At 43.1% G+C, this 22,730-nt stretch overlaps 1 protein-coding gene and 1 long non-coding RNA gene across 2 annotated transcripts; one reads left to right on the top strand and one right to left on the bottom strand.

Annotated features, from left to right (window-relative positions):
* On the bottom strand, positions 3,882-18,077 carry DACT2 (dishevelled binding antagonist of beta catenin 2). The gene is made up of 4 exons (XM_021392402.1): positions 17,349-18,077; positions 11,723-11,855; positions 9,817-10,104; positions 3,882-6,493 (listed from the first exon to the last, which is right to left on the bottom strand). The coding sequence occupies exons 1-4, from the start codon at positions 17,574-17,576 to the stop codon at positions 4,698-4,700; spliced, it is 2,445 nt and encodes an 814-aa protein (XP_021248077.1). The 5' UTR covers positions 17,577-18,077; the 3' UTR covers positions 3,882-4,697.
* Positions 11,867-19,965, top strand: LOC110396627. The gene is made up of 3 exons (XR_002437116.1): positions 11,867-17,297; positions 18,178-18,315; positions 19,506-19,965. It is a non-coding gene; the product is annotated as an uncharacterized LOC110396627 (long non-coding RNA).

The following is a 22,730-nucleotide window of genomic DNA, read 5'->3' as shown; positions in this document are numbered from 1 at the left end:
TTTGTATTTAGAAGACCAGAGTAAGCACAAAAAGCTATCACTGTGCACAGCCCTACCCACCTCCCCTGCTCCCTTGCTAACACAGATGTGATTCTACAGCAAACATTATTTCCACAGCAGCCCAATCAAAAGCTGAAGGTCTGAAACCCTTCTTATTTTCCATCTGTTGCTCCCATCATCCCACTTGCTGACATCTTGAGAACTGCGTGTGAGGGATAAAGGAATCTGTGGGATGGCTCCCGTGACTTCCCTGGAATTATGCCATGGGTAAATTTGATGCACTAACTCCCTAGTTACAAATGCTGAGCCAGGAAAGAAAAAACATTGGAACGCTTGAAAAAAAAAATCAATATTAGCTAACAATAATTTCCAGGCTTCATTGTAGTGATAACACACTGAAATAATAAATTGATAGTTCCTGAACTTTGGCTTATTTCTGCTGTTATTCTGCTAATGTTCTGCACTGCAGTATAATGAGACATACCACAGTGGTTTTAAATCTGAAAAGTGCAAACATCAGAAAACAGCCCTTAGCTGAACATTTTCCTGTTGATTTCACTTCAACTGTAGTGAAGGACCAGAGCTAATGGTGGCGTACCAGATTTCCCTCACATGCATACTTGAAAATGGAGGCTGCCACTGCTGCATCTGAGCAGCGGCTGGTGAGTCCGTCCCTGGCATGCTGCTGCTTCATCCTCTGTCTGAGGCAAAGGTCACAGATGCCTTGTTTATTTGCATGCCTACACTGAGCAATCGTTGCTCCTCTGGGGATTTTACACTTGGTCTAGAAGGATGTTGGGCTTGGGGTCTCCCTTACCTTGTAGCTTAGGAGAGGTTGGCCCATGGTTTGCTTCATAGATATGGACTAAATAGCTAAGATTGTGTCAAAGCCAAGAAGGTTGCTAATTATCCAGTTCCAAAAGTATTAGAGTAATAAAAGGATTAATGAAATTTTAAAAATCATAAGGTTGATCTACGCTGCAAATCATTCTTGAAGCTTCCTTAATTCCCCTTCTAGTCTCTCTCTTTCCACTCACTCTTTTTTTCTCCCCTTTATTTTCTTTCCTTTGCAGTTAAGGATGGCTAAGGAGCAATTTGCTTCTACTACAGAGTGTAAACATCATTGGTCTTTGATAGAAGAAAACTGCTGATGTGGTGCATCCATGTCAGCAGTGGATGACTTTGATTCACTAGAGCTTGGAGCAATGACCACAGACATTAGCTCCTGCTGTGGAGATGCTACATAAAGCTGTTTCTCAGATAGCTGTCAGAACTATGCATTTGCTAAGTAAGTCACAGCGAAAGTGCTACACTTCTCACTCCTGAAGTGTGCCAGGTTTGGTGCTAGACTTAATTGAATCACAGTCTGACATTTTTCACATTCTTTTAGGCCTTTGTAGTACTAGTCATCGTGAAGTAGATGGGTTTTGCAGATTGCTTCTGATGGGGAAAGTAGATGGTGAATATTTTTATTGTGTACTGCCACAACAATCAGTAAAGTTGAGCATCCCTGATTCTCACTATAAGGCTGCATGTGGAGCTGAAAGCTGTTTGTATGATGTTCAGCATACATGTATAAAATAATATCGCATCAAATTGTTTATAGATAATGTTTCAGATCTGTTTGTTTTAGTGGTGTGTATTCCTCAGTGCTGTCAGCAGAGTCAGCCCCCAGTCTTTGATGGACTGAGTACTGATAGGCCTCACCCCTTGTACCTGGTTGTTACTAAGATTCTCAGTGTATGCACCACCACAATATACTGATTTTTATCAGTGTAGTGAACCACAGTCATATTTTTGGTGCCAGTCTTCCTGGAGTGGCCATCCAAGACTTTGCATTGCCTTACTTCATGCCTCCAGGGCTTTGGTCCCAGTACAGATTTCCTCCAGCTGAGTAAAGCTATCAATTTCCAAAGGGAAGTGCCAGGGAGAAGGTCTGCTCTCCTGGAGTGATTGCATTGAAGTAGATCTGAGTGCTTTCCAAGGGACTTAGTGCTACCATGTCTAGCACTGCGAGATGAAGCTTCCCAGAGACAACCATCAGTTCTACATTTCACAAAGAAAAGAAGGGAGCAAAGGAAGTTAAAAAACTACTGCCCACACTGCCCCAAAAGCCACAAGTCCAGCTCTTCCCAGAATGTCATGGCCCAATGTTATCACTACACATTGTGAAATGGTGATTCCTCAACGCTTAATAGCATGTCTTCTGCACAGCTGGGATTCTCCAGGACTACAGGTTTGCTCTGGATCAGGTGTGGGCACACAATCATATTTCTGTCAAATTAGCTAGGGCATAGGATGATGAAGCTTGTGCCAGCTTTATGCTTTTATGTTGGCTTTATGCTTGCTTTGGGAGGAGAGACATTATCTGACCTGGCAGAAGGTCTGAGCAGTAGAGGCAGTGATACCTCATCTGGCACGAAACCTGTCAGTACAAAATTAAGTCATCATTTTTCTTTATTTGAATTGGCAGTGTGAGTTCATTCTGGATCAGCACTTTCATCATGTGTCTGGCAGCATTTCTGACGGAGCATTAGCAGCCCTAAAGTGGGATTTACTGAGTTGTGTGATCACAAACTTATTGTTTCAGCTTACTCTGATAAAAAGGCAGGGAGCTACTGGGTGGTGGTGTTTATCAGGTTTCAGAATGCTCCTTCTCAGAACTGTTTTCTAGTTAGGAACAGTATCTCTTCCCCCAAGAAAAAGCCCTCAAAGTTCCCATCCATCCAGAAAACCTCACCCCAGCACAGAAAACTCAGGGATTAAGGTTCATATGTAACTTTTGACACATTCCCCCAAACCAAACCTTTTGTGTAAAAGGGAAAAAGAATCCTTTTGTAGTGTAGAAAGTCAACACAGCATTAATCACTATTTTGTTTGTTCTGCTGCTAGACATGCCGAACAAGAAAACACCACCAGACTTGTGAAATTCTTCAGTTAATCCTACTGGAGTAGTTATGTCCAAGTATTCTTCGGATCATGAAAAAAAACATTTAAATATACCTAACTGACTAAAATGTAATACTTCACTAGTTACAGTAAGGATGGTGTTAGGCATTAGCTCCAAATATTTGAATTACTTTTGTAACTCTTATTTCTATCTCATTTTCCAAAAATGATCTGTAAAAGAGTGGTTTGAACACATAATTTAGCTTCCAAATAACAGAAGGCATTGTCTAAAAGTTTAGTCTTTCAATACTTCTGTTTGTTAATGAATCCTTGGAGTAAACAAGCACTCTTTTACCCACAGTTTCTGCTAAGCACTTGTCTTTTGTTTCAGACCCAGTACATTCTTGAATGAGGTAATGCCTACATCTCTTAGGCCAGGAATGTTTTCAGATTGGGTACTGAAAATGGGCAGGAGGATAATACCTGATTCTTGGTAAACACGGGGTGAATTTCAGCTCAGCTTCCAGATTCCTGTGCTCAGAGGAAAGAATTAGGACTGCTTGTCTGAACGCAAAATAATCACTTCATCAGTTTGTTAAATAATATAAAGCTTCACATGTGTGCCCTCAAGTCCACTCAAAACATGTTGTGTATATATATAACATAATCTTTTAAATATATATCTTTTAACAGTGTCTTACAGTAAATTTCCATCCATTTAAGCAAGACGCTACTGTCAATATAAATAGTTTTCAAATTCACTCTTTTACAAGCAGCTGCTGAAGTGTATGTTTCTTGACACAGAAGCTGAAAAGGACCCTGGTTCCTACAAAGCTGTACACAAATCTCTAAAAAATAAAGAAAAACCCCTCTGCACAATGATTATGAAAAAGCTCATCTGTTCCACCAGAGAACACTCCTCCTGCGTGCCTCACGCATCTTACATTTTCCCAGAACCTTTTACTTTAGATACGAAAGCCAGACATGCACAGTTTTTAGAAGTACATTAAATAATTTTTATTGAGTCTAACTTCAGGGACAAAGCTGTAATCTCAGTCCCAGTTACCCACACACTGTTGTACCAAGCTCTCATTCAATAAATGAACAATAACATGGAACATTATTAAGAGGTGGAATTGAAAAAAAACCCTATACTTTCAGTTTTGAAAACAAGACAAGTCTTGTTCTCATTTGCAAACACACTGCCATAGTATGTTTACACTAAAGGATAAATTAATTCTCCTGAAGTTTTGAAGATGGTACATGAATAGCTGTCCTGAAAGAAAGTAGAACTATGGAGAGCACTGAGAGCTTTTCCGTATCAGCAGAATGAAAAGTAAGCGATTAATGTTGTTTTAGACTAGAAAGAATTACTCATAAGAGGGAGGGACATTCCCAAATCTCCAGTTGGAAAGAGCCTCTTAGGAGGCCTTTGTGTCTGAGGCTTTTTCAGTGGGTGTGTATGGACAAGAGCCTCCCTGCAAAATGTTATGGCAGAAGTTGTTTCGACATGTTGTCTCTTACTGACTTTTTATTTTTATCACGACGACCCTTCTGCATAGTTAAAAAAAAAAAAGGGCATCACACAATATATACGGATACGTATTTACAGAATAAATGGCAAAAGATGAAATTAGATACAGTGACGTTTATGTCCAGGCATTAACAAACAAAAAGGTCCCTTGTGCCGACTCAGGGGTTGTTCAAAGTTCGTTAAGCAAGTCCTTTTCTCTGCACATCGGTTCTCTTGTTTTGCAAATGAGAGCCAGCAGGATGTCTCAAGGCAAGAAACAGATGCTTGCTCTCCTTTAAACCATGGTCATAACCTTCAGAGAGGCAGGTTGGAATCTCCTAATCTTCTTCTTTAGTGCCTTTGACGCTTTGATGCGGCAGATTTTGGGCACTGGGGGAAGAGGCTTGGAAGAGGCCTGGACAGTCCCCAGTTGTCTGACCGATCCTTCAGGCCAAATCAGCTCGCTTTCATCCCCCTCATCGTAGTCAAGCGCAAGGCTGCTACTGTTACTGCTGTCATCTGAATCACTTTCACTGGACTCACTGTCCCCAAAACGGTTAGCTGTGAAATCGCTGACCTCTCCTTCGCTTGTCTCTGCGATAGTGGAGTGGAAGAGGGAAGCACACTCTGCCGAATACTCAGAATGGTCTGACTCACTTTTGGCATAAGCTCCATGGTGATGACTCTTGGAGCGAGCCCTCATACTGACAGTGCGCAGGACACCAGCTCTCCTTGCCGGCTGCCTTGGTGCCCCTACACCAAAGCTACTGGAGAGGCTGGTCCCATGGGCCTTGGCTGAAATTTCCACTGTGGACTGCCACTTGCGCTGCTTCTTCTTGTTGGCTGTGTCTTCACAAGTTGCTTCAAGGGAATAGAGAGTGTTGGCAGAAGCTCTGTAGAGCTCCGGCCTGGATGGCACAGTGGGGAGCCTGACCTGCACAGGGAACAGGCTAGACTCTGAGCATGACCTACCGGTCACATCACCAGAGTATGAAGGTCTCCGGGCGAGGCTCTTCACTCCGTGTGGTCTGTGGGGCTGATACCACTCAGCAGGCAGCCTGGCAGCTCCATGGGTCCCTCTCGCCTTTTCCAAGTAAAAGGCTTGCTTCCCAGGACGCAGTACTTTTTCACTGTTTCTCCTCTTTATCTTCACCGCCTTTGTTTTGGAGCTGGCAAACTTGACTCGGACTTGGTGGGATTCTGCAGGGACAAACTGAGCGTGGACAAACTCACCCCGTGCTGCTCGCTCATGACCTCCAGCATTAGCCAATTTGGCACTGGCACATTTTTTGAGGGGCAAATTTTTGGGTGGGATGGCTTTAGCATTCCAGGTACAAAGGCTGGAGTCCTCCTGGCACAGCTGCGAGCATGATGAACTGTGCTCCAAACTGCTCTCCGTTGCTTCTGCCAGGGGAGAACCCCTTGCTGCAGACTTGGCAGGATAACAACTATTCACAGCTGATGGTTCTGTGTCAGGGAAACTGGACGGCTGTTCTTCATTCACACAGTGCATGGCCTCCTGCAGCTTGGCACATTCCCCCTCCGGCAGCTCTCTCTGCAGCTTTCCTTCAGCTTTGTTACTTTCCAGAGAACTTGCTTGTTTTTCCAGCTGGCTGCTGCTGCTGTTAATTTTCACTCCACCGGCACTGGGGGTTATAATGAGTCTCTGGTGCATTGTGGCTGGCTGGCTCTTTGTTGAAACCCGCTCACTGGCATCAGCTCGATTGTTCCCTTTGCATTTTGTCAGCTGCAGTAATTTATTGATGTAACCCCCTGGCTTGGCTTCAGTGGTTGGCCTAGTCCTAATCAAGGTGGGACCTGTCACACTAGGCATGGATTTGCTGGGGGAAGCCTGGAGGTCTGCTTCTGTGGATGTCCCCATTAGGGAGAAAAGGGGACTTTGTAAAGCCACTGCATGAAGAGGGCTTGGGTAAGGGTACACATCAATGCCATTCTTGGAGACCAAGTCATTCTGGAACTTGGGGTCCACACTGAGCAAGTGCAAGTCTGCGTGGCACAGAGGCAGTGAGGATTTGGGATCTGTCTCCTTCTGAAATCTAGCATCTGCTGGAATGAGTCTTTCCAAGTCACCTACACAGTGGATGAAAATAAATAACCTAATTAAATCACAGACAATTACACTCAAACTGGCTTATGTTAAAAACACTATTTCAGAGGGATGTGCTCACTTTTACTAAAATCAGTAGCATCAATGCAGAAAATAGTTTCAGTCCTCCAAGAATATCAAATTATCTCAAGGCTTTAGCAAAACAAAGATTAGAATGCATTTTACTGCCAATGACAAAACTCATGACTTTCCAGGAATTTTTAATTGTCCTACTTAGATGAACGTAAGTCTGTGTATTCATAAAAATGATCTAGAATTTCACAGACCAACAGGAACACAACCAAAAAAAAAGAAAAAGTTATTTTATTTCTTAGGAGAGGGGAAAAGTGAATTCAACAACTATACAGCCTGAAGCTAAACATCAGGGAAAATTATTCAATGCAACAAATAGAGATTTTTTCAAACTTTTTCCCCAGAATAGGATAAAGACTTCCCATGGCCAAGTGACTTTTTTTTAAAACTATAACTCAGAAAGAAATTCCTGATGTTTTCCACTTACAAAGAGTTAATGGTGTGTGTATATATAAAAAAAAAAGTGGTTACACTTAAATTCCAGCTTCTCCTCCAACCCTTTTAATAATGCATTTTGGAAAAATCTGAAGTACTGAACCAGCTGCTTTAGGAGGACTTTAACAGACACCAGGTTATAGTGTTTCTTAGCCTCTTTGTGGCTGGAAGCTGTATTGTCCTACAGACTAGAGTCATGTGATTCTACTTTTCTTCAACCCAAAATCCAATGAAACTTCCTAACCAGATCTCTAATTTAATTTCCTATCATTACCAGCCTCATGCCTTTCTCAAGTAACTTGTTTTATACTCAAAGTTCTTGGAACATTTAATTCCAGTAATAAATATCCAGAGGTTTACTAAAAGGCAGAAAATTGGGACCGCTGTAATTCTGCATGTGGATTTTTAATAAGTCTACCTTAAGTACACAGAAAAACAGACTAAGAAACCTTCTTATTTTGACATAAGAAAAAAGGTATCAAAGGGCAAGTTATATTTGACTGCTGCACCTCCCTCTCAGGAGCATTTCCTTTTCTGTGAGAATCAGGTTGTGTTTCAGGAGCAAGACTGCTCTAAATGGACAAGTCTGCCAGTAGAATGCTATGGTGCTGCGTTACCTCTGGTTCTAAGAGTGCTGGAGCTATCTGCAATTAACTTGGATTTCTTGGTATGACAGTACAGACTGCACTACAAACAAATTCTCAGCAAGCTAATTTCCTGGCTGCTGATTTGTGCTGCCAGGAAACCTGAGTGTTATATCCAAACAGATATTTCAGTTACAGTGACTACTCTGTCCTGCTAGAAGAAGCTTCTAGAAGAATTAAAATCTGGAGTTTTCTGCGATGTCCTACCTATGGCGCTTACAAACCTGCTACAGCAAAGATCAGGATGATGACATCTCACACAATATAATTACACAAGGAACATTCTTTAGGAAATTGTTGGCAGTGTGTAGTGGTGCTCTTTTTTCTTTGCTTTTTACATTCTGTGCAGTGTAGAAGTTCCACAAAAAAGGTGGTTTGTTCTACCACAAACTGATTTTTCCTCAGCATTACATTGAAGGGGAAGGCAAAACTCAAACACGTTCTAGCTCAAACACAGCTGCCTTTGTGTAACAGAAATCCAGACTCACTACAGTGAGATGAGAAAACATCAGGATCACAAGCTTTTGACAAGAATAACTTATTCCACTACAAAGTGAACAGCTGTGTTAAAATTCAAAGAAGTGACTCAGCACTGCAAACAAACCAGGAAAAGGTTAAAAGAAAGCTGTGCTTGGGGTGTTTTAGCAAGCTTTCCTGCTGCCACTGAAAGAATGGGTGACCTGTTTGTACCTGCAGTTACCAGTAGGGGCAAGCTAAGGACAGGAAAAGAGAATTTCTTCCAGTTTCCAAACGATGCTTTTCTGAAGTAACATCTTGACTCATTTCTATGAAACCCGGTCAACTTTGCAGGAATTGTTTTTTCAAGACTACAGGGAAGCAACAATCCCATTATTTATGGTTCTCATGTTGAAGGAGGTAAGAGGTTGTAGTCAGGAAGAAGGGAGTAGGAGGTAGGAAAGAGGAAGGAGAATTACAGGAGGTCTGTATCCTCACCCTGCCTCTATTAACATCAACTATCCCTTTTTCTACTGGTCTATCTCCATATCCAAAACTCATAAAAAGCTCAATTTAATAAGAATACAATGTTGCAAGAAACAAAAGTTTCTGATACAACAGCAAGTCTGTAATCTGAACTTGGAAGGCATAGACTATGAAGACCAGCTCCGCTCACTAGCATCTGAGAACACTCGAGAAGATTGTGCTTTTATGCTGCAATTTACCATAATCACTTCAGGTGTGTCTGCACAGACAGGTACATCACAGGTGGTCTTTGCTTCTGCTCTAAGCAAGCCAGAGGTAAGCTAGGCTAGGGCAAGAAACTACAGAAATCACTCCACAGAGACACTGTACCTGAAAATATATTGTCTATGGCTTTACTACTTCTATAATGGAACCGCCTCACACCTGGTTGGGTCACCCAAAGAACTGCTCTAACACAGGGCTGTGCTGAGGCCATGGAAGGACTCAAGTGAAAAGTAATATGATGGCACTTAACAACTCAGTAAACAAGAGACACAGTAAAAGTATGACGTAAATTGACAATTGATCCAGTATTAGGGTCAAGTCTGGTTTCTAGATAGTTGATTAACCTTTGGTGTTTGTTATCCCTAACTGTACATAGTAAATTATGAAAAAGAATATTGCACATCCATGTTAATTTCAAAAAATATGGCTTTGAAAAAGAGTCTTATCATACTCATTTTATGGCAGATTGAGAACACAGACAGTAAGTCTAGAAATGGATACTTCTCTTAAGATTGGTTGTAAAATCCTTCTCAGTAAAACTTGACAACTCTAATAGTGAATTCACTTCATATTTTTCACACATCCCATGTACTTTCACACAAGGCATTCAAAATATGAGATTTTTCTAATTTCAGAAGCAGGTAAATTAAAAAGCTATCTAGAAATTCATTACATTTTTACCTCATGCACTTAGATACTTTTCTATCTCTAACTGCATATGACTTTGTATTTGTTACTGTTTAAAAGTATCCAAGTATAAGACAAGTGGTACAGTAGTGGCTTGACTCTGTGGTTTCAATTAATTCTTACCTTGCGTACTTAAAAAGAGTGCTTTGTATTGATTACACTAGCAGCTGTAGATTGCTCTAAGAGTAATAACGAGGACTCTGACCTTCTCTTGAATGAGTACCAGTTCTGCGATTGATTACCTGTGGAAACTGGCCTCGGTCTCGACCTGGCAGGAGTCCCAGAAACATCCGTGCCAGCTGTAATCCGACATCCATCGCTGACATAGGTTCCCTGCTGTTGGAAGCTGGTGTTGTGCACAGTAGTTTCATCTGCAGACTTGGGTCGGTAATCAAACACGCTGAGCCTCGCCTTAGGGTGTTGAGAGCTGGGCAAGAGACTGGTGTGGGAGGAGGAGATGGACTCGCTGTACACGGAGGTACAAGAATTGGAGAGTGAGCAAGAACCACCATCGCTCAGGTCGTAGAAGCCTGCAGAGTTTAAATAAATAAGAAAATATTTCTGATTTACAGTAACTAAACATACTCAGCAGAAGAAACAGAGAAGATAAATCTCCATTTGCTATTTGCCATAGATCTAAATTTGTGATAATTTATTTGGGTAAATTTTGCAAAGGCATACTCCAGATCAGATACCTTCTACTGGGCTTCTGCATATTTACTTTGGCCCTGAGCCAGCTCAGCATGGACGTGCACATTCAGTTCTGAGGGTGAGACGGGGTTAAGTGTAGCACCATCATGCTCTGTTCTTCATTGGAGAATGTCTCTGGTGTCTACTATGCAGCTGGTGTAGAAAAGGACCATCATATACTGTTGTAACTTGTGGTAGGTGCATATAAACAGAGTTTGTTTAGGAAAGCAGATGAAAAATAGCCTGTGCTCAGGGCTGTCAAGTCTGTGATAGCTGGCCTATCTAAGGCTAGAGTATGGAGGCTATCTTTCCTCTCCATGTCTTACAATCACTGCCAATTAAACCTGATAGTATTAAATAAGGCTCTTAGAAGTTCAAGATGAGAATTTTCATTATTCCTCTGTAGGTAAAACAAACAACAAAGAATGCACTTTCCTTTCCAACTGTGTCTGTGCCTAAGTGTTCAACTCCTGAACACTCCTGATACTCACAGACACTTGCACTCTTTACAGCTACCGCAAGTATTATCCTGCAAACCCATACGGATATCCATGTAAATATAAAATGCACGACTGAAAACTACTGGAAGAACTAGTTAGTGGTAAGATTCTTCATTTCTGCTCAGCTGTTTGTAACGCTTCAGGAAAGTATTAATATTTAATGCCTATATACAGATTGGGCATTAAAAGATTTTCCCCCACACTAGAAGTTTTCAAGAGTAAAAAAACAAAACAAAACAAAACAAAACTTTCGTAGCCTCAGTGAAGACTTAAGGCTTTTCAAAATTCTGTTTAAGAGGTGTTCCCACTGTCACAGACCAGATAACAGAAACTGGTTTTAACAGACATTCCAGTTATAAAAGACTGAGGATCAGCTCTCCATGTGAATCAGACCAGAAACCTGAATCTGTCTCTCCGTCTGTGAGAACTTTAGTCATCAAAATGCTGGGTTGTGTTTTTCTCAGTGTCTTTTAATAAAGCTGTTTCATTTTTCTATAAATGATGAAGCATTCATTAGTGGTAACGATCTTCAAGGCTTTAGTTAGGTTCAAGATGTTGCAGATTCAAGCGAAGTACTGACTTGGTTGTTGGTCTCCTTCTTTTCTACTAAGTACTCCAGCCACTTTGCCATTCTCCACTGGACAAGGTAATGAATTAATAAATCTGCATCCTCCTTCTCCTTCTGTTTTTGGCTAAAGTATCATTTTTTTAATTAAAAAAAAAAAAACAAAAAAAAAAACAAAACCCACGTTGAGTAAAACAGCATTTTCCAATTAAATCCACTTTCCAGGAAATTTCTCATCACCTCTGCATGCGCACTCTATGCTAGATCACTACTCTCCACCTCAGCCCTGGGGCACTGTTTCTGACCAAACAAAACAGAGTTCTCCTCAGCAGCTGACATCTTCAGTTCTACCCGTACCATATCCCTGGGAATAAATGACCAAGTGCACATTACCTGAGCTGGGGCGGCTGTCGCTGTCCAAGTATTCACTGGAGGTCTTACTGACGTCCAGTTTCAGCTCACTTATTCGCTGGTCAAGCTGATCCAGGTGGCTTTTCAAGCCGACATCCTGTTTCCTCAAGCGAGACTGTTCATAAATCAAGAAAAGAAGGGGGAAATGAAGAATAATCACAGTTAGAATCTCAGCAGAAAAACATGAATTCAGGCCATCCGCGTCGGACAGATTCTGCACTCAAAGTATTTTGCTTAGCTAGGGACTGTTGCAATTGGCTCTCTGTAATGAGAGTGAAGTAATGGGCAAGTACAATACATTTTGTTTCTCAGTATATATTGCCTTCTGCCCAGCTGAACATTTTCTCAAAATGTATCATTCTGAATATACTATTTTTTTTTTGTTATACCTATAGCAGGGACTGTGTCACTAAGGAGGATGGCAATCTTTTCACTAATTAACATATTGATATATGTACTGCATTTTGCTGTACACTGCCTCTGGGCAGAGGATGAGATAAACATTATGAATTGCCTGAATGAACTCTAAGATACTGTCTGATGAATGAAAATTACTGTACATAGGTACACAGAGATATCCTACTGGCACAAGAAGTACAGTCAGCATACTGAATTCTGCAAAACCCTTACCTCTGATGACAGCTTTTTATAGTAGAAAGGGCACGTTACACAAATTGTACCATCTATGTTGCTGAAAAATTCCCTTGTACATCTCATGGCTAGCTACTTCCACACATTTTATGCAAGGAGAAGTTGGCATTTGAATTCTGCTCAAAAGTGACTGTATTTAAAATAAGTGATGTCTCAAGCTTGCAAATAAACCTTCATAAGCCTGCAACATGGCCCTTTGCCTCCTGCAGTCTCTGACCAGGCTGATCTGAAATAACAGCTCCTGCAGTTGCTTCCCCAATACTTATGCAGTCAGCTTAGCAGGGCAGATGGCCAATCATTAGGGTACCAGCCAAAGAACCACAGTTAGTTTCTGTCAAACTTCTCACGTGGCACCTGGCAAATTATCTAAGCCCAGACGCTATTTAGGCAGCTTATAATTATATCATGCCTAGCCATGCATCCTACAGCACTCTAAAGAAAGGTAGTCTCTTGAAGTTGGTCGTAAAGTTGTGCTCATAACCTTTGTTAAGGCCAGATTTCCATTCAGTAATGGCAAGAAAAACATTCTTCTTGAAACACTCTTGAAAAGGATTCTTTTTTATGAGTACATTTCACAATTAAAAGTGTAAACGGCAGTTCTAGCAGCATTTCCAACCCCTTATAAATAAATAACTATGTAGGTCCCTGAAAGTATCTGCAAAATTAAAGAACATACAGAAAATGAAAATCAGCATGTACGTATTTTCACCTCCACTTTCCTTACGTTATGATTATTCAGCTTTTAAGATTTGCATTTTTAGGTTTCTCCCCAGCTACAAACACAAAACACAAGGAAAGTGAAGATCCTGCGGTGATCAGTAAATGATTAGAAACGGAGACTCAAACAAAAGGCAAAAGACAGATGTCCTGAGTTTCACAAGGCTGTTGATGCTGATGAAAAAACTAAGAAGGTATTTTTTGCACACTGTTATAGAGAACTATAAAATGTATAGGACACAAGAAATAGAGCTCCTTTTTGTTAGCATCACGCATCTAGAAATGTTTAAGCTCAACAAGTTTGTTACTGCCTCGTAGGAAAACAGGTGGTGATTTTCACGCTTCCTGTTTCACATAAGCAGAAGGAAGACCGGGATAATAAAGGAGATTTTCTATCCCATCTATATGAATGTATGACCTCCTCAATACTTCTTTATTTCCTTTATGGTGAAAAAGCAAAAACATGCCATGCCTCCTTCAATCCCACCTACTCAGGAAATCATGGCTGGAATTAATTGCTTAATGATTAATGTTTTGCCAGCCAATCCCTCAGTCTGTGGTTTCTGATTAATGACGGAGAGGCCACAAGGCTCTCAGGTATTCAAAGATTATTTATTATACCTCCAGGTTCTGTCTGCGCTTTCACAGCATTTTAACCAACACACATGATTTACATCATCATCTTTAACCCTTTTATGGTGTCTCACACCACTGGGTTTTCATGTTTCTGGCAGACTTTGATCTTTCAGTTAACTCCTTCTGCACTCCAAGACAAGAAGCACTTCTCACACTGGTCGGATAAGGACAACTTTTCTAGTGTGTTGCTTGAGGTTGTTATTGTTCTAATAACTACACTAAGCAAAACCCAGAACAATAAACCCTAAACACACTTTCTCAATTCACAACATGAATTTTATATGAGACAAAACCTGGCAGGTGAAACCATCTGTTTGCTTTGGGCAACGCAGCTGTGAAAACTTCTGCACACTGTGCAGTGCAAGACCAGACTTTTCAAATCAACTTGTACTACTGATGGACTATGGTTTTGGGGAGCCAAACCTGGGATATCGTCATACTATCAATTTTTCAAAAGGAAGAACACTCTTTGCAAAGCAGGTTCCTTTCAGTCAGAGGAAGTGGCACTCAAAATCAAGGCACCAAAAAGCACTAGTTGTGTTTGACTATTCTACTCTTCAGTTCATCAGTTCAGTTCAGCAGGAGGGTTTGTTATATATTGTTGTGGTTGCAGATGAACACCCACTGATTTTATTAATCCAACTACATTTTAGAATGTGAAAAACACAGCATTAATCTTAGCTCAGTCTGTACATCTAAAATCTATTTACCCTTGGGTCTTTTCTGACTGATACTGCAAAGCAGCCAGCTTCAGAGGAAGATTAATCTTACCCATCTCAGACCCTTATTCTGGTGTGAGATGAATCCGTTCTGGAAGCACCTATTTTTCTCAGCTGACAAAAACTTTAAGTTAGTTTAATATTCAAAATATACATATCCAGGATGTACAAGATGTCTTCTCCTACTGAAAACTATTTAAAGGAGAAAAAAAAAAAGTGCAAAATGCAAGGTACCAAGTGTTTTATTTTCTTTTCAGTATAATTTCTGTCCATTCTCTATATTTTCATAACATCATAACACACATTTTGCAAAACAAAATCGTTGGGATTTCAATCAAATCAACAAGGTTTTATACATATATTCTATGAGAAAGTGTGAGAAGTACTGTATGCTGCTGCCTACTTAATGAAAGTGTCACAGATTTCTCTCTTTGTACTGCCTGAATTTGCAACTCTTCTTTCTCCTGTGGGTCACCATGACAGAGTTTGGTCAATAGACCAGCTCAGCAATTTGGGATCATTGTTGGCAACACATCTGCTTCTTTTCCCAGTCTCTACTGCAGGCAACCACAGTATCTTGCAGCCATCAGAAGAGCTCCTGGCCACCCAAAAGAGCCATTTACTAGGGCACAATAAGCCATGATTGCTGGGGCTGCAGAAAGCTTGTGGCTTTGCTTCCTAAGGCAGACATCTGGATAGGCTAGCTGCTGTGGAAGAGACTGGGATGCTGGAGTGACATCCACAAATGGTTCCTTAAGCATCTGATGGCTCTGCTCCATTTGCTCCTGCTGGCTGCACTCAACTCCTCAGGAAACCTCTGTGCCTGACTCCTCAGGAAGCCTCTGTGCTTCAGCTTCCCAACTTCCCATCATAGGAGAAGCCAGGACTGACTTTCACTGATCGTGTATCCACTGCTTGGAAGCCTTGAAACAGTTCCAGCTGATAAAATTTCCCCATTTTACATTGCAAGGACCAAACTTTTTATGAATTCAACTACCACCATACAAAAGCCTAGGGCTACAACCTTACTTGAAACTTGGATCAAGATATACTGCAAGGAAAAACCATGTTTACATTGTTAATGAGTTTCTCAATCTGAAAGCTTATAGAGCTGTGATCACATACTTCACTGTCCCTGAGCCAAGAGCAACAACGATGAAGACATAACACTCCCCGAGCAATGCTGTGCTTTGCATTCCCTGTTGCTTTTAGTTTTAACTTAATTTCCTGCGATCGTGAACAAAATTTCCAAAGGGTTTGACGGCAATATGCTGCCCACAAGGCACCAAGGAACTTCCTTCAGCCTGTGGTCTCAGTTCCTAGGATCTGTGGACAGCTAACAGTTCTTTGAAGACCATGTTTTCACTTATGCTTATTTTAGTATAATGCAAAGTTGAGGTCTGCCCCTCTATTTAAATATATGTCTGCAATTTGCAGGGAGAAAAACAATAGGCTACTGAGATGCCAGACTGGAAGGTTTCCAGCAGCAACAGGTCAATCGGAAGTGCTTGGTATGACAACCTCAGGCATTCACACACAACCGCAGTTTTGTGGAAGAACCTGCCCCTGGTTTGATGCCATTCTGAATCGCCCCACTCAAGCTTTACCAACGCTTCCCTCCCAAGCACCCCCAGAAGGTGTTTCCCATATTTCACTGGCATGTACTTCTGAAACCATCCCTCCCCTGCACTAAGGTACTCTCACCCTCCGAATCATGCAGCTCCAAGGGCCCATTTCTTCCATTTTATCACCTAGTTTCTCCCATGCCCTTGAAAGCCTTCTCAAATGCCAGTGAAGCAACAGCATCATAGAATCGTTGGAAAATAGAACCATAGACCATAGGTCTCCAGACCATAGTCTCCTCCAAGACCATCTAGTCCTGACAACGTAATCTTCTATTGTCAGCTCTTATTTGAAAAATACATAAACAAATGAGTAATTAAAGTACAACAGCTGACATTAAAAAAAAACAAATAGCTACTCTGGTCAGAGGTCATTGAGTGTTTCTGTTAAGCCAGCGGCCCCAGACAGGCAATAAATACTTTCAGTTCTTTTTTCTTTTTGTTAGACGTGTATGAAGTGGAGTCATTAGTTAACATGATCGGTGACAGGTCATCAGGCGGCGGCAGCCCGCTCGTCCTGCGGTTTTTCACTTCAATCACGACAGGGTCTCTACCGTGCTCTCACATCTGGCGGCCCCAAAGGTCTGAGCCAACCTCTTCCCCAGGTGCCACCCGATAGAGCTGCGATAGCAGCGAGTGTCCTCGCCCTGTTCACACCCGGATGATAGCTGACAGCAAGCCTTGCACCAACACTGAGAGGGAGAGGGCTCTGCATTGAGATTATCGAGGTGTGCAATTGCCCGCGTTGGAGATTAAAGCTCTGACCGTTGTCTCACTTTGGGCGCTCGTTTCAGCCACAACCCAGTGTGATTTTTTCCGTCCCAAAAGCGTGCAGGCAGCAAGCGTAAGCCTTCAAACACAAGGCCTGGCATTCAGCAACTCCTCCCTTTGGATCACACAATCCGTAGGAGAACAAAGTGCTGAGGGCGCACGAGACCCTTCCTCGCACGCAGCCATGCACCTGCGTACACACACACGGGCGCCCACGCCGCGCCTGGCAGCGCTCACCCTGCAGCAGCGCTCCGCGCCCTCCTCTCACCTCCTCCGCACAGCGCCGCAGCCAGCAGCGCGCCCTGCCCCGCGCAGCGCCGGCTGAGGGCTTCCTGCAGCGCCCTCCCTGCGCGGAGCCGACACCGCGCCCAGGTGCGCCCGGCCCGAGGAGAGCGGCCGTTATAAGGCACGGCTCCCCACGAGCTTTGGGGGGAAGGAGTGGTATTTTTTTTTTCTTCTTCTCTCTCCCTCCCCACACGTCCCGTCTCTTACCAGCTGCTCCTTGAGGGCGGTGAGGGTGGCCTCCAGCCGGAGCTCCTTGCTGTGGGCGCGCAGGGGCTGCTCGCCTTCGCCCGCCGGCATAGCCAGGGCGGCCCGCACCAGCTCCCGCTGCTGCTCCCGCAGCACCTGGAGCTCCTGGAGGCCGGCTAGGGCCGCCTGCAGCCTTTCGCCCACCCGGCCCCGATCCCAGCCGCCCGCCCGCGGGGCGCCCAGCAGCATCCTCAGCGCTGGGCCGCGGCCCCGGCCATGGCAGTGGGGCGGTGGGGAGGCGGCGGGGCTGGTCCCGCTTCGGGCCGTGTCTGCGGCCAGGGCCGCCCGCACCGCACCGCTCCGCGTCTGGCAGCGGAGCGAGTGCAGCGGGGCCGCGGCGGCTCCTGCGGTTTTGGAGGAGAGGTGGGGAAGAGGGAGGGAGGGAGGGAGGAGGCAGGGAAGGGAAGAGGGCTGCAGCGCCGGGGCTACCTCTCGGGGTGGATACGCCTGTAGAAGAGCCAGTGCCCGTGCCCGTGCGCTGCCTCCTCCCCGCGCGGGGCGGCTCCTGCCTGTTCCTACCCCAGCCCCAGGGGCAGCCCGCGCCTCGGCCCCCTCCCGGCGGCGGGGAAGGGCAGGGCGTCCTCCGTTCGTCCTCGGGGAAGAGCTGCTGACGAGCTGGGGAGCGCCCGTCCCGGCCGGGACAGAGCCCCCGGCCGAAAGTACAGCAAGAGCCTGCAGAGCGAGGTTATAGCAGCGTCTCCCAGTGTCTTGGAAGAACGTGCTCGCTGCATGGGGACGTTTCCTGCCCAGGGCATCCCTGAAAATGCGGATGTTTTCTGCCTCGCTTCAGAGTCTTTGGATCCTGGCTGAGCCCAGTGGGTCAAGGGCTGGTCCGGTTTGCCTCTCAGCGGCTCTGCAAGGTGTGCCCAAGACTGACACGGTCCGCATGAAAATAGTGTGAGGATATTGGTGCGGTGAGAGCTCTCAGGTATACAGTTTCCCATACAAAACGTGGTACTTGTAACTCCATTCCTTCCCCTGTTAGTGCTTTCATGGTAGGCACACACACAGAGGATTGGCACATGTCTCCTTGCTCTCTAGAAACCAACCTGACTGTGTTATCTAATCACAGGCACTTGCTATCTGGCATTGAATCTTTGGTCATCTCTTTGAGAGCATAACAAACATCTATTTTGTGGGTTCAGTGTGTCTCCCAGCCTCCCAAAAAATCACTCCAAGGGCTCAGAATTTATTTTAAATGGGTTCTGAAAAATGTTTGGTCATGGAAATCTAAGTCTGTGGTGCTGTTCCTACCAAGAATTGCTACTGTTTAAAGCTCCCAAGACAGGAGACAGTCAGTTAGCCTGTGTAGGTAGCATATTGTGAAGCAAAGGAGAGAAGAAGCCCTGATACCAAGAGCTTGGTGAACATAATGGAGACTACACAATGTTCTGTTGTCTACACTGAAATAGGAAACATTTGGATCCCACAGAACCTCAGATCAGGTCACTGTGTTACATGCAAGGAGATTCTAATAATTTCAGGAAGATGTATGATTCTCTGCAAAGCAGTGAATGCCATACATATAACATATCTGCCTGTGGTTACCTCCTTTTGGCCCTTTGATGTATCCTTAAAAGCTGGCATACTTTAATTTGAATGCCACTTGACTTTGTTCTGGAATATATGAGTTGAGCCTGTTGCTCTGTCAGCTGTTCTCCAAGTAGCCTTCTTTGAATACCACGTGTGGGTGGCCATTTCCTCCTCCAAGACTGCAGCCAGCCTAGCTTTCCTGGCAGCAGGCCCTAGCTGTGGAAGCACCAGAAGCACTAGTGCAATGTGAAAACCATCTCCTGCTAAGAGGCCAAATTATCGACGTGTTTGTTCACTGAATCCCATTAAATGCATTATTTGGCCATCTCAGTAAGACCAAACCTTGCATTAACTATGTTGCTTTTTACAGATTTCATGGAGCTTAATGGTCTAGGAACTGTATTTGCCCTACAAAGTTGATCTACATCTGAAGGGGTTCAGAGAGATCATATTCTGACCAGTTTTAGATGGAACTCATGAAGAGACTGATGATCACAGCCCTACGGTGCTTAGTTAAGGTTTTATAAAGAGTACAATATGAATGGTGTAATCGATGTGTTTTGTTTTGTTTTTTTTTCCTCCCAGTCCATCTCACTGAAATCCCTTATGCAGAGAAAAGCCTCAATGGACTCAATCTATGAGATGGAAAGAAAAACTGACTACGAAACTGAGATGCTTTTGAAGGTGCTGTCAAAAGACAGCATGAAATGCTGCCTCCTCTCAGGTGGAGGGTGGCAAACTACCAGCTGTGTCCCACATGTGACAAGAATCTTGCAAAATGGCATTGCAGGTATGAGGAGCTGAAGCATTTTCTAAATCCCTCAGCTTGGAGTTTGTTTAAACAGACATACAGCGCAGTTCCTTGTTTTATTCAAACCGTATTCTAACATGACTAAATACAAGTCACACAAATACCAGTTCGTGTATAGATGTCCAACCTTTTGGCTTGCCTGGGCTGCATTGGGTGAAGAAGAATCATCTTGGGCCACATATATGTAGGTCACTCTGAAAATAAAGCCTCCTATTTATTTCCATGGAAACTCAACAGATACAATGAGCACAGTAACACTGACAGAGCAAATTCTCAGCTACAAAACACTAATTTTCAACATAGTCACCACCATGAGCTTTGCATTTTTGTCAGTGATGAACAGGAGCCTGCATGCCATGCTCGTAAAACCTGCACCAGCAGATGTGACCCACTGTTGCTGTTGCCATTGCTGAAATGTACCACCCACCACCTCGCTATGCACACATTTGCTGTTTGGTCTCCATAAATGTTCACAAGTGTTGTTGAATGTCAGTGGGTGCAATTTTTTCTGCATGGTGGAGTTCAGTAACACACTTTTGCTTTGAATGTACTTTCATGTCAGGCACCGTTGTTGTCAGGCTGCCCCTCGGCTGCTGTCTGTCGCACGGCAGCAAAATGTAACAATATTGGTGAGAAGGTTCAACCTCTACTGCCATACTACCAACATCCGCCTCTGACACTGTGGACCAACATCATAAAATAGGAGGCATTACTTTTGGAGCAGACTTCATAAACTATATGATATTGTTAATGTATATAAGTAACAAAACATTTTAATTATTAATTAAAATATAAAAAGGAAGCCACAAAACCCTAAAAATAGTGGGATATTTGACCTTGTTTTTGTGAAACGATTGCATCAGCCTGGTTCGATGGCAGTGGCTGAAATTCTCAGGGAGTTCTTAAGGTGTTTGTCAGAGATTTTTGGTGAAACTTTATTTTTCCTGTTCTTTATCCTTGAAAATAAGTTGTTTCAAATGTACGTACTGCCGAAAAGTGATGGCATGAATAAGGCGTGACCAGGAAGTGAAGGATGCTTCTTTCTGCAAAGGTGGGGCTTACAGAAGTCCAGTAGAGAGACATGATCAGATTTTGGGGGGGTTGAATGTCTGATTGCAACTCTGTACACTTCATTTGAAGATGTGCAGGTCATGCATTTCTGTTGATTGAAAATGGAATTGCAAATATACAAGAAAATTGATAATTTTTTTTGCCATCTTGAAACCCGTTCTCCAGTTCCTTTATCAAAATGGAAAGCACAGCTGCACATTTTTTTTTCTGTTCACAGGACTGCTTAGCCAATGTATCAAAATGCTTAAAATTATTTGCCATAACTTTAGTTAGCACTACTAAATGATGGTGTGGGGCAGGGAGTGGCCACATTGTGAGGTGTGCTAGGCTGCATGTGGGCCATGAGTTGGACATACCTGGGTTAGGGTATACTTGCTAGGTGATTGATATAATATGAGGTCATATATCTTTCTTTCTTTTCCTCCTTCACTTGCAAAGAACTATTATCCCCTTCTTTTTGTTCATTTTCTTTCATCTTTCCGTTTTTTATCTTTTCATACATTAAATCCCAAATGGGCTATTTCACAGCAGTAACTTTATTCTAATCAGATTCCTGATTATCGTCTGTGTTGTACTGATTACTTCACCAGAACCCTTCTGATGTCACCTAATCTTTTCAGATAACTCCACAAATAGCTTGCGCTATCTGATTTCTGGGGGGAAAGAGTAAAAGGTGTGAATTGCCCCCAAGTTCAAAACTATGTGATTATGTGGGGCAATGGTAGTCATAAAGGTGAAAGCTTTACTCAGAGGGTGGTGAGGCGCTGGCACAAGTTGCCAAGAGAGGCTGTGGATGCCCCATCCCTGGAGGTGTTCAGGGACAGATTGGATGGGGCCCTGGGCAGCCTGAGCTGCTGGATGGCAGCCCTGCCCATGGCAGGGAGTTGGAACTGGATAGGCTTTGGGGTTCCTTCCAACTGAAGCCATTGTATGATTCTATGATAGCAGTGAATTCTATGATAGTCTTCTGTTTTCCTTATGTGGATTCTGAGGTCATTACATAAATTGTATTTTAAGAGAAAGCTGTAGTAAAGGTTTAATTAAATGATTGTGAAATCAATTACCAAAACAGTAAGAAATAACACAGTTTATCTGCATAACCTTACTCTGGGCCCTGGTTTAAATGATATGATTGCTCAGTGTTGTTCTACCAGTCTATTTCTCATACTGTGTATAGAATGGAAGTTGTGTAGTGAGTGGGTGACTGTTCCACCCTCATCCTGTTGCCTCATGCTCCAGCCTCATGCCTCATTTACTGCAGATTACTGAAGCTGCTTAGCATTCTAGCTTGCAAGTACCTTACGGTAGGAACTAATACTGTCTTTACAACATCCCAAAATGAGTGCAGGTTTTTTGTTGTTGTTTTCTAGGAGGGGTCCTGAGGCACTGCATTTCATTTCAGAGATACTCATTTTGGTGCTTGTTGGAGATGCCTTTGGCCTGATATTTCAGAGTACTTAGTATTATATTGCTAATATATGTCTGTTTTACTGTTTCAAGCAGAGTTGTCTTTGAAATCAGTTGCAGTTTTGAACACTCAGCACTTTGGTAAATTGATTATGGGGTATTTTTATTTGAATCCCTAGAAAAATGAGGAACACAATTAGTGCTGCTCTTATGAAGTCAGCTTGGGTGTGCCCACACCTGTGGTATAGAAATACCCTCAAAGCCTCATAAGCTACCAGAAATTAGGCAGGTGTTATTTAGCCTGTTTTGCAAATGGAGATGTACAAAGATGTTAACCCTTCTACCTGTGGTAGGACTTGAAAGCGAAGCCACATCATTAATTTGACCACAGAAATGACTTTACTCCCTGTTTTGTGGGTACAAATTAGCCATTTTGTGTGGGACTACTGTTAATGGGAGGACAATTTGTATTGACCTCCAGATGTGTTTAAAAGGAAAATAGTTTGCTTTGGATGAAGTCT

Source organism: Numida meleagris, chromosome 3, assembly GCF_002078875.1.
Source record: "Numida meleagris isolate 19003 breed g44 Domestic line chromosome 3, NumMel1.0, whole genome shotgun sequence".
NCBI lineage: Eukaryota > Metazoa > Chordata > Aves > Galliformes > Numididae > Numida > Numida meleagris.
This window is presented reverse-complemented; position numbering and strand designations above follow the sequence as displayed.